This window comes from Hemitrygon akajei, chromosome 5 (assembly GCF_048418815.1).
Source record: "Hemitrygon akajei chromosome 5, sHemAka1.3, whole genome shotgun sequence".
Lineage (NCBI taxonomy): Eukaryota > Metazoa > Chordata > Chondrichthyes > Myliobatiformes > Dasyatidae > Hemitrygon > Hemitrygon akajei.
In genome coordinates this window covers 27,995,067-28,010,710 of record NC_133128.1, presented here as the reverse complement: position 1 = coordinate 28,010,710, position 15,644 = coordinate 27,995,067, and the positions used below count along the sequence as shown (strand labels likewise).

The following is a 15,644-nucleotide window of genomic DNA, read 5'->3' as shown; positions in this document are numbered from 1 at the left end:
AAAAAAAACTCAAAAAAAGAACAAAAAACCTAACCAACATGGGCCATTGCATTATGTCAAATATACACAGTAGCGTCAATAACTCCGTACCTCCATCCAAATAATTAAGGATAATAAAAGTAAGGTTTAGGAAAAGTCAGTTTAGCTCATATGAAAATGTTGAATAAATGGTCTCCAAGTTTCTTCAAATTTAACTGAAGGGTCAAAGACAACACTTCTAATTTTTTCTAAACTCGAACAAGAAATAGTTTGAGAAAACCACTGAAATATAGTTGGAGGATTAATTTCTTTCCAATTCAATGGGATAGATCTTCTAGCCATTATTGTAACAAATGCAATCATCTGCCGGGCTGAGGGGGATAAACAACTATTATCCACCATTGGTAAACTGAAAATTGCAGTAATAGGATATGGTTGCAATTTGATATTCAGATCTGTTGAAATAGGACCGAAAATATCTTTCCAATAATTTTGCAAGCAAGGGCAAAACCAAAACATGTGGGTCAATGAAGCAACTTCAGAATGACATCTGTCACAGGTCCTTTTGAATAAATTAATGGTAGTTGCTTCCACAATCTTCCTGTGGAGTCAGTTCAACAGATTTATTATTTGTTCATTGAAATAATCCGTCCCTAATCTAGTTTTGAATTTGCCCTTGTAGATGTAAAAGCTGGATCATTGGTTCTTTTCTCTGAACAAAGTGAAGTAGCTTGTCATTTTTACATTACCTATCCATTTCAGAGTCCTAAAAGCAAGGAATCATATTACTTTCAAAGTTCTTTTCCAGTGAGAATATGCCAGTTTGCTTAGTTGTTCATACCAATGGAATGTACTCATCTCCCAACTTTTCAAACTTACTATATTCATCCAAAACTTTTTAGTAGTTTGAGATGAGGGCCTCTGTCAGTCGGAGTTGACCATAGATATTGCATCCTAGCTGTCTAGATATGCAAGCCTAGGCAGTACAATACAGAGAACTAGCTGTTGCCCGTGTAGCAAGCTCCCCCTCTCCACGCATCTGATGAGCCCAAAGGAGAACAGGGGAGATCAATACAGTTTGGTACCAGCAGCGTCATAGAAGTTGCCAGTCAGCATTGAACTCAATATAAGTCTGCCTTAGGGACTCCAGCTCCAGATTTTTCTCTCTGGGTATACTCCCGAAACCTTCCCTATGAGTGGGTATAGCTACAAGGCAGCAGAAATTTGAGATTAGTGTTTTCCTTCTCCCACATGAGTTGCCAAATGAGCATCATCTGCCCGAAGCGACTGGTTTTAAGGCGCCAGTAAGCTGCCTTTACCCTTTCTGCTGTTAGTAGAAACGGTTTCACCGGGCTTAGTAGCTAAGCCACACACGTGAAGGTCAGAAGCTACACTTGGTTGTCAGAGGCTATATGAGGCGCACATCATTGGGAACATTTAATAGGTAGTGGAAGCTTGTCCCCGCTAATCACCCACAGCTTTAACAACTTTAAGGAACCAAGTAGTTTAATCTCCTTGATATACTGTAAGGGAAACCGGAGGGGAACTTTTTCGATCAGAGGATGATGGAAGTGTGGAGTGTGCTGCGAGCGGATGTGGGGGATGTAACATTTGGGAAAAGTTTGGATATGGATGAGTGGGGTATTGAGTGTTATGGTCTGAGTGCACGTAGATGGGATTATCCAGAAAATAGGTATGCAGGGACTTAATGGGCCAAAGGACCTATTTCAATGCTGTAGTGCTCTATGGCTGGATCTCACCAACGGTTTATAAAGTGACAATGCTGTCTCGTTTTTTTTCTCTAGTATTGACCTTTTTTACTAGATCACAACTGTGTTCCTTTGTGATGACTAAAATGGGTTAAACTGATCATTGGTCATGACTGATTGCTTATATTTTTCTTGCTCAGTACTTTCTTTCCATTTATGTTATTGGGCTCACGGTTTTGCTTTCAACCAAAGTCGAGTGTACAAAACTCAAATAATGTCCTGAGAATTTTGTAATGATGGATAATTTCTCTTTTCTCCCTATTGAATAGCTGATGTACTTGTTGGATGTTGTGAAAAATGGGATCCGAGAACCTAACGCCAGGTTAACCTTTTGCTTGGCATTTTATATTGCTCAAGTTGCTCAACTGATGTTGAAACCAGGTTAGTGAAAATAGTGTTAATTTTCTTTTTTTTTAGGGTCTGTGATATTATAACACTCCAAGACGGAAAATGAAATGAGACTGATAAATGTTGAGACAAAATTAAAATATTTCCTACTTTGGTTTGGGAGGATTTTCAGGTGCAATTTTATGTAGTTGATGTTGTGGAAGGTCTCATTGAGTTGTTCTGTACTTGTCTCTGATCTCAACCTCTGCATATTGAAAAGCAGATCAGAGTAATGTAAGAGGTCGAACACCATCATGATGCCCATTAAGTTCAGTGGAAGAATACTGTTTGGGACTTTGGTACTGTTGTATACTAGTACAGATATCTTAAACTTCTTGACCCTCTGGTGGATTTGCTAGGAATTTATAAACCAACATACTTTCCTTGCTGTCAAAATTCAGAAACTCCCACCCCTCTCCCTCCTTCCCCAAAGATTAGCATCAATCTTTGCAACCTTGTAAAATGCGACAAGATGAAAATTGCTAAAAGGATTCCTATATCATTCCTGTATTCCTGTATTATTTGCAAGTGATTGGGATTTTTGCACGAATGCTTTAGGTTGCGTTAAAACAAGATCCACTCTTGGAAGAATATCTCTTTAACAGCTGATAAAAGAATATTGTATTCAGAACGGAAGTTCTCAAATTCAGCAATATATAGGAGGGTTCCTTTAGATAAAGTGGTACACTCAACATATGTCATATAGCATCATTGTTAATGTTAATTGTTCCATTGCCATCTGTGCAAAATCTGAAGTGGTTAGAAACTGAGGATCAGATGAAGCAAAGCTTTCAATTCTGCTGGTTTAACAGACATATAACTTCTGTCACAAGAGGTTCGGTTTTAATGTCATATTGTGTGCGGACCTGAAAGTAATGAAAAGTAAATAAGGCATTTTATATTTAGAATCCCAGATTTATACTATTCAAACTATATTGATCGCATTTTGCAAAAAACTTTTTCAGTGATTTCATTAAGGTTGGAATATCAAAATGTTTCATTGGGGTATTTTCATCTGTCTCTGTGCTGCATCTTCCATTCACCCACGTTAAAACTATTCTCTTTCATTTGTTGCTTTTAGTACGAACACTGAGTATTTGAAATTTGGATTGGTTCAATCTTCTAATTGCCAAAATGCATTTTTTAATTCCATGAAATTAATATACAGTGGCATGCAAGTTTGGGCACCCCGGTCAAAATTTCTGTTACTGTGAATAGTTAAGTGAGTAGAAGATGAACTGATCTCCAAAAGTCATAAATTTAAAGATGAAACATTCTTTTCAACATTTTAAGCAAGATTAGTGTATTATTTTTGTTTCGTACAATTTTAGGGTGGGAAAAAAAGGAAAGGAGCACCATGCAAAAGTTTGGGCACCCCAAGAGATTTGAGCTCTCAGATAACTTTTACCAAGGTCTCAGACCTTAATTAGCTGGTTCACAGTCATCATTAGGAAAGACCAGGTGATGCAAATATCAAAGCTTTATAAATAACCTGACTCCTCAAAACTTGTCCCAACAATCAGCAGCCATGGGCTCCTCTAAGCAGCTGCCTAGCACTCTGAATATTAAAATAAATGATGCTCACAAAGCAGAAGGCTATAAGAAGATAGCAAAGCGTTTTCAGGTAGCCGTTTCTTCAGTTTGTAATGTAATTAAGAAATTGCAGTTAACAGAAACGGTGGAGGTCAATTTGAGGTCTGGAAGACCAAGAAAACTTTCCGAGAGAACTGCTCGTAGTATTGCTAGAAAGGCAAATCAAAACCCCTGTTTGACTACAAAAGACCTTCAAGAAGGTTTAGCAGACTCTGGAGTGGTGGTGCAGTGTTCTACTGTGCAGCAACACCTGCAGAAATATGACCTTCATGGAAGAGTCATCAGAAGAAAACTTTTCCAGCGTCCTCACCATAAAATTCAGTGTCAGAAGTTTGCAAAGGAACATCTAAACAAGCCTGATGCATTTTGGAAACAAGTCCTGCGGACTGATGAAGTTAAAATAGAACTTTTTGGCTACAATGAGCAAAGTATGTTTAGAGAAAAAAGGGTGCAGAATTTCATGAAAAGAACACCTCTCCAACTGTTAAGCACGGGGGTGGATCGATCATGCTTTGAGCTTGTGTTGCAGCCAGTGGAACAGGGAGCATTTCACTGGTAATGGGAAGGATGAATTCCATTAAATACCAGCAAATTCGGGAAGCAAACATCACACCGCCTCTAAAAAAGCTGAAGATGAAAAGAGGATGGCTTCTACAACAGGATAGTGATCCTAAACTCACCTCAAAATCCACAGTGGACTACAAGCAGTCCCCGGGTTACGGACGAGTTCTGTTCCTGAGTCCGTCTTTAAGTCGGATTTGTACGTAAGTCGGAACAAGTACATCTGGTATTATTTAGCATGAGTTAGTGAAACGTTTGTCTCAGTATATAGTATATATTTTACCTTTCTATGTATATAAAACATTTAAGGAAAGTATGTATTCCAATAATTAAACCACTGCGTTGCTTAGTAATAATCATAGCTTTCATCGGGGCAGGGCCTTTCACATGCTCCATTATCCTCACTTTATCTTTTATCCTTTAAAATTGTTCCGATTGTTGACTGCCTGTAGCCTAATATTCCGCGTGGGAATTTAAACTGGAGGTGGCAGTGTTGTTTTTATGAGGTTGAGTTGTGAGCTCGACATCAACCTGACACAGATGGTACGGGAGTCACTGGATTGACATCAACCCAGCGCGCTCGGGAGCGGTCTGTCTCGAGCCTGACGCTGATTTCACTGCACCACCAGCTGTCCGGAATGGGGGGGGGGGGGAGAAGGGGCGGGGTCAGGGTGAATGTTGTTAAGAAAAATTTAAGCGAAATACAAAGTTACACACTCAACACTGTGTCAAAGGCAACGACTTAAAATGGCAGACGGTGTTCTCCTTCCTTGGTTCATAAGTACGAGTTGTCCGTAAGTCGGACGTTCATAACTCGGGGACTACCTGTACTTCAAGAAGCACAAGCTGAAGGTTTTGCCATCGCCCTCACAGTCCCCCGACCTAAACATCATCGAAAATCTGTATGAAGACTTCAAAAGAGCAGTGCATGCAAAACGGCCCAAGAATCTCACAGAACTAGAAGCCTTTTGCAAGGAAAAATGGGCAAAAATCCCCCAAACAAGAATTGAAAGTCTCTTAGCTGGCTACAAAAAGTATTTACAAGCTGTGATACTTGCCAAAGGGGGTGTTGTTAAGTACTGACCTTGCAGGGTGCCCAAACTTTTGCTTCGGGCCCTTTTCCTTTTTTGTTATTTTGAAACTGTAAAAGATGGAAATAAAAAAGTAATCTTGCTTAAAGTATTTAAAAAATGTGTCATCTTTAACTTTATGCCTTTTGGAAATCAGGTCACCTTTTACTCACTTAGCTATTCGTGGTAACAGAAATTTTGACCGGGGTGCCCAAACTTCTGCATGCCACTGTAGGTTTAAAGAGCTTGCTAACGTAATAGAATGATAGAGAAGAAAGGAGACCATTCAGCCAGTTGGGCATGTGCTAGTCATATGAAAAACATCTAGTTTAATGTCTCCAATGCTACCATTTCCCTATAAATGAAGTTATTTATTCAATTCACTTTTTGAAAAGTACTTTAAAATCTGTTTTCACTCTTTCAAAATATGGATTCTAAATTATATCGTTCTGCTGAGTAGCATTCATAACATTCTGCTGAGATGTAAGGTATCTGCTATCTTTTAGCAGATATCTTAAATCTGTCTTTTCTGGTTACTGATTCTCCTACTATGAAACAGGTTCTGCCTGTGCATCCTAATGAAATTACTCAAATGTTTTATCATTTGCATTCAGACTTGGCAAAGTTTGGTTCATTTGACGTTAAGTAATTCCAATGCATGAAATCATTACGTAATTGTCCAAAATTAGGGTCTTGGGTGGCAGATAATTTAGCAATGATCCAAATACTGTTAAAAGCTTTATATAATTGTATGGTGAAATATATTATTAATTTTCACACATTTACTTTTTATAAATTTTGCTTGCTTTAAATAAATGTTGTATTACATTCAAATAAAACTGACCATGTTGGATTGCCTACTGTTAACAATTGATTTTTTTTCAATTGGTCTCTGAATGCAACGTGAAATAAGCCTTTGCCAAGAAAAAAATCACATTTTGCTAAACCTACTATTAAAACATCTATAACCTTCCCTTACACTGAAATGAACAACTTCATCTTCTGATCTCTCCATATAGCTGAAGTCCCTTATCTGGTAGCAATCCATCAAAGTACATTTCTAGATTATCAGTAAAATTGCGGTTTTACCAGTTTTATCAGTAAAATTATCAGTTGCATCCAGTTATTTGTATATATTATATTTGACATATCTTACCAGATTTTATTTTAATGAATTTGTTTCCAATTCAGTCATCTTGCAACTTCAGACGTAACCATATTCAGGCCATCGCATTCTGATCTAGCCAGTTTAATACCCATTTAAATTGAAAATTTGGAATAAACATTCAGTTCTTTCAATTCTTTCAATTTACATAAATCTCTTGTTTACCTGCAGTATGTTTTGGTAGAGTGAGCAACAAACTAGGCCACAGTTTGTGGCCTCAGGTAACAGTGCAACCGATCATAGTAGGAGTTATAAATAATATCAAAAATGCTGTCCTACTGCATACTGCTGTGATGATAAATAATACAAAAATGATTTCTTTGTCCCATTTCCAATAATTTGGAAGTCCTGAAATGCAAATTTATTTTGAATCCTTTGTTTAACAGTTTTTAAGCCAATTTTTAAAAAAGACTGAACAATGTAATTTTAAGAAATGTTTGTATTGTCTATTGAATTATAATAAAGAATCATTTGAATAAGATGTAATTTGCACTACACTCAAACTATAAATTTATTGTTGTAGTTAGTTATTCTGACTAATATCTTGCACCCAGTTCTACATGTACAAATGATTAACTTTAACTGCATGGTTTGTAGTTCCCAGTTTGAGCATAAAATGTGCCTGATTAGTCTTGTCTTTCATCTATGTCTCATTAACTATAGTTAAGTATTTAAATGTTGGGTACCTAATTGCAAAATTGTACTACTATCATCATAAACTGTTGTACTCATTTCCTAATGTGGGACTTAGCCCTCAACATAAAAGTCAATGTTATTTTGCCTATTTGATAAAGAGTCTCTGTTATTCATGTGTTAATCAGGTTTTTTAAAGGTATCTATTAAGGCTAGTTTAAAACAATTTTAATGTTGAAAGAATGTCAAACTGGAGCAAAGTTAAGCTTTGCAAAAAAACAAAAGGGTTGTCATTGATTAAAGTTAGCTTAGTTTGTAATTAAAGAAGAAAGGTCAGATCTAAGAATAATTGTTAAATTTAGAAGCCTACTTTTCTATTTTCAGTGTGGTTTTCCTTGTTAAAATAAATTTGTTTTCCCTCACTTCCCAATAGAGGAGCACATGTATGTGAAGATTAATCATTTCCTTCTGGCACATCAATATTTGGACTTAAGTAAAGTGCCTGGATTTTTTAGGCTTTTCTACGGCTTTAATGCAGAGGTAAAATTATTTTCCTTTTTCTTTCTGAGCTATTGGTGATGGAAGGACAATTAAAGTCCAGCATTCAAAACAATTTAAATTTTTTTTATGCAAGTACATTAAGGAGTATGACAACGAGCCATGCAAATCAAGAAGGCTTTGGATTCAATGCATTTAAACATAAAACATTGCCTTTGACCCATGGAGTCCACTGAGCGTGATGCCAATTAAACTGCACATCCCTCGATCTCCAGTCTGTTTACGTGTATCTCCAAATGCTTCTCAAACATTGTTATCATCCTGCTTTCTTCACTCCCCCTGACATTCCAGGCACCTGCCACTCTGTGTAACTTGCCACATTTTAACATTACATTCCAACTCCTATACTCAATGCTCTGATTTATAAAGGCCAGCATACCAAAAGCTTTCTTCACCACCCTATCCACATGAGATTCCACCTTCAGGGAACTATGCACCATTATTCCTAGATCACTCCGTTCTACTGCATTCCTCAGTGCTCTACCATTTACCATGTATGTCCTATTTTGATTAGTCCTACCAAAATGTAGCACCTCACACTTATCAGCATTAAACTCCATCGGCCATCGTTCAGCCCACTATATTCAATATTGTCATTTTAAAAGAAAGGAATGGAGGGTTATGGGCTGAGTGCAGGTCGGTGGGATTAGGTGAGAGTAAGCGGTCAGCACGGACTAGAAGGGCCGAAATGGCCTGTTTCCATGCTGTAATTGTTATATAGTTATGGTTATAAATCACCTTTACAATTCCCATCCCTTTCCCACACCCCAGCTTAAACCTGTGCCTGTAGTATTTGACATTTCCACCATGGGAAAAGGATTCCATCTACCCTGTTCCTGCCTCTCAGAATTTTATATACTTCTATCCGGTCACCACTCGGCCTTAAAAGCTCCAGAGAAAGCAATCCAAGTTTGTTAAACTACTTATAGATAGTATTTTATAATCCTGGTGCTCCACATCATTCCAATCAAAACTGCACACAGTGCTCCAAATGTCGCCTGACCAATGTTTTACACAGCTGCAACATCCTCACATTTATTCCCACTGTCCCCATCGTAAAGGCAAGCATCCTGTATGCCTTTTTTATCCACTTGTGGTGCCCCTTTCAGGGAGCTACATGCTTGTATCCCAAAATAGCTCTGTACATCAAGCCAGATAAGAATCAAAGCTTAAAGCAAGATAAATCCAGAGTGTTGTTTTCACACCATGTAACAATCTATCTGGAAGCACGTATTTAGCAATTGCTGTTGGAAAGGGTAGAGCATTGAGCTTGGCAGGGATGTCCCTTTGGGAAATACATACATTAATGTTCGACAAATAGCTTCCAGATTTATTTCCCATTTCACATGGAGGCATGCAGACACTGTCTTCACTAGAGATTAGAGGCAAAAATTAATGACATATAATGAATGGCACATACTGACCAAATCAAAAAGTCAAAAATCAGACCAGGACATGCCCTCTTCTCATTGCTACAGGAGGCTGAAGACACTCACTCAACATTTTAGGAACAGCTTCATCCACACTGCCATCAGATTTTTGAATGGACCATGAATGAAACTATGAATATTAACCTCATTATTTCTGCTCTCTGTTTCCACTACTTAGTAACTTATAGTAAATTTTTGTATTGCACTGTACTGCTACTGCAAACAACAAATGTCAGTGATATTACACCTGGTTCTGTGAAGTAGAAGTTACCTGTTTCAGTGTTCAACACATTTGGGGTGTAATTGCTATAGACCCATCACAGTGATCCAAATGACTTCTTATATTTCAACTTCCATGTTGGAAAGTGCATGTTGATTTCATCTTTTATCCCTCATTTTGATCTCTTACAGCACAAGGTTGAACGTGAATGGATCCTCGACATCCTTGTTAATAGTTTAAAGGACAAGCATTGCTTTGAGATTTGCGACCGTCAGAAAATAATCCATGTTCTCTTAGGCTTTTTTAACAGTCCATTGTGTGATGAGAGAACAGAGGTAAGGTGTTATTTCCACTTGGAAGTAAAATAACTGTGAAATTTTGGCTCCACGAAGTGTTGCCACAGGAGACATCATTGCTATATTTTCTTTGGTGTTTAAATATCCCTCTCTTCAAGTAATTTTAATGTTTCTTTTATTTAAAGTATCAGATTATGCAGATTTTGTTACGTGTAGCACACATCACAAAAGCAGCATACCAACTGATCAGAGACCACAACCTACTGACTTGGATATCGCACATCTTGCAGAGAAGGTACGTTCACACCCTGCAGCAATAGCAAATAACTCTCTTCCCAACTTAGCAACTTTGTTTTTCATCCCGTTGAGAGCACACTTAAAAGAGAAATCGGGCGGCCAAGTAGAGGACATGAGAGGGTTTTGGCAAATAAGGTTAAGGGGAATCCCGAGAGATTAAATATGTTAAGGGCAAAGTGTTAGCAAGGGAAAGAATATGCCTCCTTTATAATCAACATGGTCCTCTATGTGTGGAGCCACAGGAGAGGGGCAGAATCTTGAATGAATATTTCTCATCTGTATTTACCATGGATAAGATCATGAGGCCAAGACATATGGGGAAGAGAAGTGTTGTCTGGAGACATATACAAATTACTGAAAAAGATATGCTGCCAGTCTTAAAATGTCTTAAGGTGGTTAAGTCCCCAAGACTTGACCAAATGTATCCTAGAGCATTGTGGGAAGCCAAGGAAGAAATTCCTGAGATTCTTGGATCCTTGTTATCCATGTGTGAGATACTGAAAGACTGGAGAGTACTAATATTCTGCCATTGTTTAAAAAGAACTGCATGGACAAGCTAGGGAACTACAAACTGGTGAAAAATAACATCAGTGGTGGGACCATTGTTGAAGGGGATTCTGAGAGACGGGCTGACTGCATTTGGAAAGGGAAGGAAGGTAGCTTGGCATTGTATGGGGAAATTGTGCCTCACTGAATTTGATTGAGTACAGGTATGCGTCACTTAACGTCCACAATACATTCTGTGAAATCAGACATCATGTGATTTGGATGTTGTGCCATCACCATATTATATACTTTGCCTCTTGCTACTGCTATCCTAGAAGAGGTTTTGTTGCGTTTGGAAGCCATGATGCACATTATGGTAATATTTTCGAAAGAAAATTAACATTACTACACTCAAGAGACACGAGATACACGAGATTGGTTACGTCCGCTACATCATGTTCTCCGATCGGGACTATGGGCGTACTTGCGATTGGACATCGTCAAAATGGACGTTAAGCGGCGCACACCTGTATTTGAAGAAGTGACTAAGAAGATTGTTGAGGGAAGAGTGGTAGCCTCTATCTACGTGGACTTTACTAAAGTCTTTGACGAGGTCCTGCATGGTAGGCTGGTTTGGAAGGTTAGGTCACATGTGAGCCAGCCAAATGAATGTTGCATTTGCATGGTAGTAGGAGTCGACTAGTAATGTAGGGTTGTTTTTCAGATTGGAGACCAATAACAGTCATTGATCCACAGTGATCACCGCTGGATCCACTGTGATTGGTCATGTATATTAACAATCTGGGAGAACTAGCTTTTCAAGTTTGCAGATGACGCCATCACTGGTGGTATAATGGATAGTGAAAAGGGCATCTAAGATTCCAAAAGGACCTTGATCAACTAGGAAAATGAGTCAGTGGAAGACCGGATTTAACTTAGTCAAAGGAAAAGTATTGTATTTTGGGAAAGTGGGCCATGGTACCAAAAAATTACAGGGTCTTGGAGAGTGTTGTAGAACATAGAGGCCTGTGGGGATATATGTACATTGTTCTCCAAAAGTGGCAACACAGCTAAAAAGACTGGTAAAGAAGGCAAATGGCATACTTGCCTTCATCAGTCAGACCACCGAGTACAGGTTGGAGCATCATGTTTGCTCTGAAACTAAATGTTGGTGTGTCTGTACTTGGATATGTGCAGTTCGAGTATCCTAGCTATAGGAAGGATGTCATTAAGCTGGAAAGGATGCTTAAAAGATTTATAGAACATTATCAAGTCGGGAGAGGTTGAGTTACAAGGAGAGATTGGATAGGCTGGGACTTCTCCCTGAAGCATAAGAGTTTAAGAGGTGTCTGAGGTATGAGGTCATTTAAGGTGAGAGGATAAAGACTTAAAAGGGACCTAAGGTGCAGCTTTTCCACACAAGGATTGGTGGGTGTAAGGAACAAGCTGCCATCAGACATGGTAGAGGCAGGTACAATTACTATGTTTAAAATACATTTTAAAGCATAGGGAAGGTTTCCAGGGATATGGGCCAAATGCAGGCAAGTAGGACTAGCTCTGCATGGGCAATCGGATGAAAGGGTCTGTTTCCTTCCTCTATAACTTTGAGATGCTTTAAAAATCATTTATTGTCAGGCTGCAAATTGTTGAATAGATTCATTTTTAAAATATTGCTTTGTGAAATTCTGTGTTGCATTTTTATATCAGAATCATTTGTAAAGGGAAGGTTATATAAACAGCTCTGAGAACATAATTCCTAGAATATGAGAGGCATTGATCGTGTGGATAGATGTTTTTCCCAGGGCTGAAATGGCTAGCATGACAGGACACAGTTTTAAGGTGCTTGGAAGTAGGTACAGAGGAGATGTTAGGGGTAAGTTTTTCTTACACAGAGAGTGGTGAGTGCGTGGAATGGGCTGCCGGCGGCGGTGGTGGAGGTGGATGCGATAGGGTCGTATAAGAAACTCCTGGATAGGTACATGGAGCTCAGAAAAATAGGGGGCTATGGGTAACCCGAGGTAATTTCTAAGATAAGAACATGTTTGGCATAACTTTGTGGGCCAAAGGACCTGTATTGTGTTACACACACAAAATGCTGGTGGAACACAGCAGGCCAGGCAACATCTATAGGGAGAAGCGCTGTCGACGTTTCGGGCCAAGACCCTTCGTCAGGACTAACTGAAAGGAAAGATAGTAAGTGATTTGAAAGTAGGAGGGGGAGGGGAAAATGTGAAATGATAGGAGAAGACCGGAGAGGGTGGGGTGAAGTTGAGAGCCAGACAGGTGATCCAAAGGGATCCCACTACCAAGCACATCTTTCCCTCCCCCCCCCCCCCCTTTCTGCTTTCCGCAGGGATCGCTCCCTACGCGACTCCCTTGTCCATTCAAACCCCCCCCCCCCCCCCCCCCACCGATCTCCCTCCTGGCACTTATCCTTGTAAGTGGAACAAGTGCTACTCCTGCCCTTACACTTCCTCCCTCACCACCATTCAGGGCCCCAGACAGTCCTTCCAGGTGAGGCGACACTTCACCTGTGAGTCGGTTGGTGTGGTATACTGCATCCGGTGCTCCCGGTGTGGCCTTTTATATATTGGTGAGACCCGACGCAGACTGGAAGACCGTCTCGCTGAACACCTACGCTCTGTCCGCCAGAGAAAGCAGGATCTCCCAGTGGTCACACATTTTAATTCCACGTCCCATTCCCATTCTGATATGTCTGTCCATTGCCTCCACTACTGTCAAGATGAAGCCACACTCAGGTTGGAGGAACAACACCTTATATACCGGCTGGGTAGCCTCCAACCTGATGGCATGAACATTGACTTCTGTAACTTCCGTTAATGCCCCTCCCCTTCTTACCCCATCCCTGATATATTTAGTTATTTTTCTCTCTCTGCCCATCACTCTGCCTGTTCTCCATCTCCCTCTTGTGCTCCCCTCCCTCTTTCTTTCTCCCGAGGCCTCCTGTCCCATGATCCTTTCCCTTCTCTAGCTCTGTATCCCTTTTACCAATCACCTGTCTGGCTCTCAGCTTCACCCCACCCCCTCCGGTCTTCTCCTATCATTTCACATTTTCTTCTCCCTCCTCCTACTTTCAAATCTCTTACTATCTTTCTTTTCAGTTAGTCCTGACGAAGGGTCTCAGCCCGAAACGTCGACAGCGCTTCTCCCTATAGATGTTGCCTGGCCTGCTGCGTTCCACCAGCATTTTGTGTGTGTTGCTTGAATTTCCAGCATCTGCAGATTTCCTCGTGTTTGCCTGTATTGTGCTGTAGGTTTTCAGTGTTTCTAATATACTTGGACCTTCTGAGTTGTGCTGTGCTTACAATGTAATTTACTCATGACTTTACATTATTTTAACACTAACTTTATTAAATATGTTGATTTTATCTGTGAAGTTTGCTTTATAATAATCTTTTATATATTATTGGAACTGATGTGGATCTTTTTGCTCTATAGGACTTTAGAAAACAAACTGTTGTCTGACTTAGTTTCACTCCTCCATACCTTGTGGTTCACTAACCTGGGAAACAAAGAAACGAATCAGAAGTTTCTACCTTTACCACTGATAAATGAATTTCTGTTTGTTTTCTCTCTTCTGATACAACATATCTGGTAAGAAATATAAATTCTGAAAGCTTTCTCTTACTGACATAATGTTTGGGTTTACCCACTGCTTGGCTTGCTGAAATATTTCAAAGCATTGTGTTAGACAATAAAATCTAAGGAATAATCATATACAGTTGGCCCTCCTTATCCGCAGATTCCGTATGCACAGATTCAACCAACCACAGATCGGGAAAACCCGGAAGTTCTCTCTCCAGCGCTCGTTGCTTGAGCATGTACAGACTATTTTTTCTTGTCATTATTCCCTAAACAAAACAGTATAACAGCTATTTACATAGTATTTACATTGTATAGGTATTAGAAATAATCTAGAAATGACTTAAAAGTACAGGCAATCCCCGGGTTATGAATGAGTTCCATTCCTGAGTCAGTCTTTAAGTCAGATTTGAAGTCAGAACAGGTACATTCGGTATTATTTAACGTCAGTAATCAAACGTTTTTCTTAGTATATTGTACATATTTTACCTTTCTATGCATATAAAGCACTTAAGAAACATATGTATTTCAATAATTAAACCACTGCGTTGCTTAGTAATAATTGTAGCTTTCATTGGGGCAGGGCCTTTCACATTCTCCATTAAAATTGTGCCGATCGTTGACCGACTGTAGCCTAACGCTTTTCCAATGACCAACGGCATTTCACCTCTTTCCGATCGCTTAATTACTTCAACCTTATTTTCAATTGCGATCGTGATTATTTTCGTGAACAGAAACATTGCAGATTCAGAACTGCGGCAGGTCCTAATGTCCACCACACGGAGACATGTTAAATAAAGTTTGGGGTTCCGCTGGGTCCTAAAGACCACCGCACTGATACATGTTAAATAAGGGACTTGATCATCCGCAAATTTTGGTATCCGCAGGGGGTCCTGAAACCAATCCTCTGCGGATATGGAGGGCCGACTGTATTGAATAAACAATCAACCTATTTTAAAGTGACTTGATTTGTGAGGTGCATTTTGCCACTATTCATGAATGCTTCCTGTTATTCATCAGTAATAAAATGGGATCTTCACAATTCATGTAGAATGTGTTCCGTGTTCCAATTTCATGTAACGTCATGTCCAGATGCAGCACCTCTGACAGATGCTCCTTCAGTATGCCATCAACATGCAAACCTAGCCTTCATGTGTGTTTGCTAAATGGAAGAAAATAAAGGCAAATGGAGACTATTATTAAGGTCCTCCAGCACCCAGGGCATGCCCTTTTCTCACTGTTTCCATCAGATAGGAGGTACAGAAGCCTGAAGGCACACATTCAGCGATTCAGGATCAGCTTCTTCCTCACTGTCATCCGATTTCTAAATGGACATTGAACCCTTGGATACTACCTCACTTTTTTTAATATGCAGTATTTCTGTTTTTGCATGTTTTTTAATCTATTCAATATACATACTGTAATTAATTTACTTATTTATTTTTCTTCTCTCTCTTCTATATTATGCATTGCATTGAACTGCTGCTGTGAAGTTAACAAATTTCATGTCACCTGCTGGTGATAATAAACCTGATTCTGATTCTGATTCTGACAGCTGTCTCCTGAGTTATTTGTTAAAATGTGTGCAGGTGACAGG

The 15,644-nt window shown here is 39.4% G+C and overlaps 1 protein-coding gene across 1 annotated transcript in view; it reads left to right on the top strand.

Annotated features, from left to right (window-relative positions):
* The window catches only part of urb1 (URB1 ribosome biogenesis homolog), a 99,365-nt gene that overhangs the window by 76,008 nt on the left and 7,713 nt on the right, over positions 1-15,644 (top strand). The window contains exons 32-36 of the mRNA XM_073045092.1: positions 2,018-2,129; positions 7,591-7,697; positions 9,557-9,700; positions 9,847-9,956; positions 13,904-14,059. Of these exons, the coding sequence (XP_072901193.1) occupies positions 2,018-2,129; positions 7,591-7,697; positions 9,557-9,700; positions 9,847-9,956; positions 13,904-14,059 (629 nt within the window). The remainder of the gene's footprint in view (positions 1-2,017; positions 2,130-7,590; positions 7,698-9,556; positions 9,701-9,846; positions 9,957-13,903; positions 14,060-15,644) is intronic.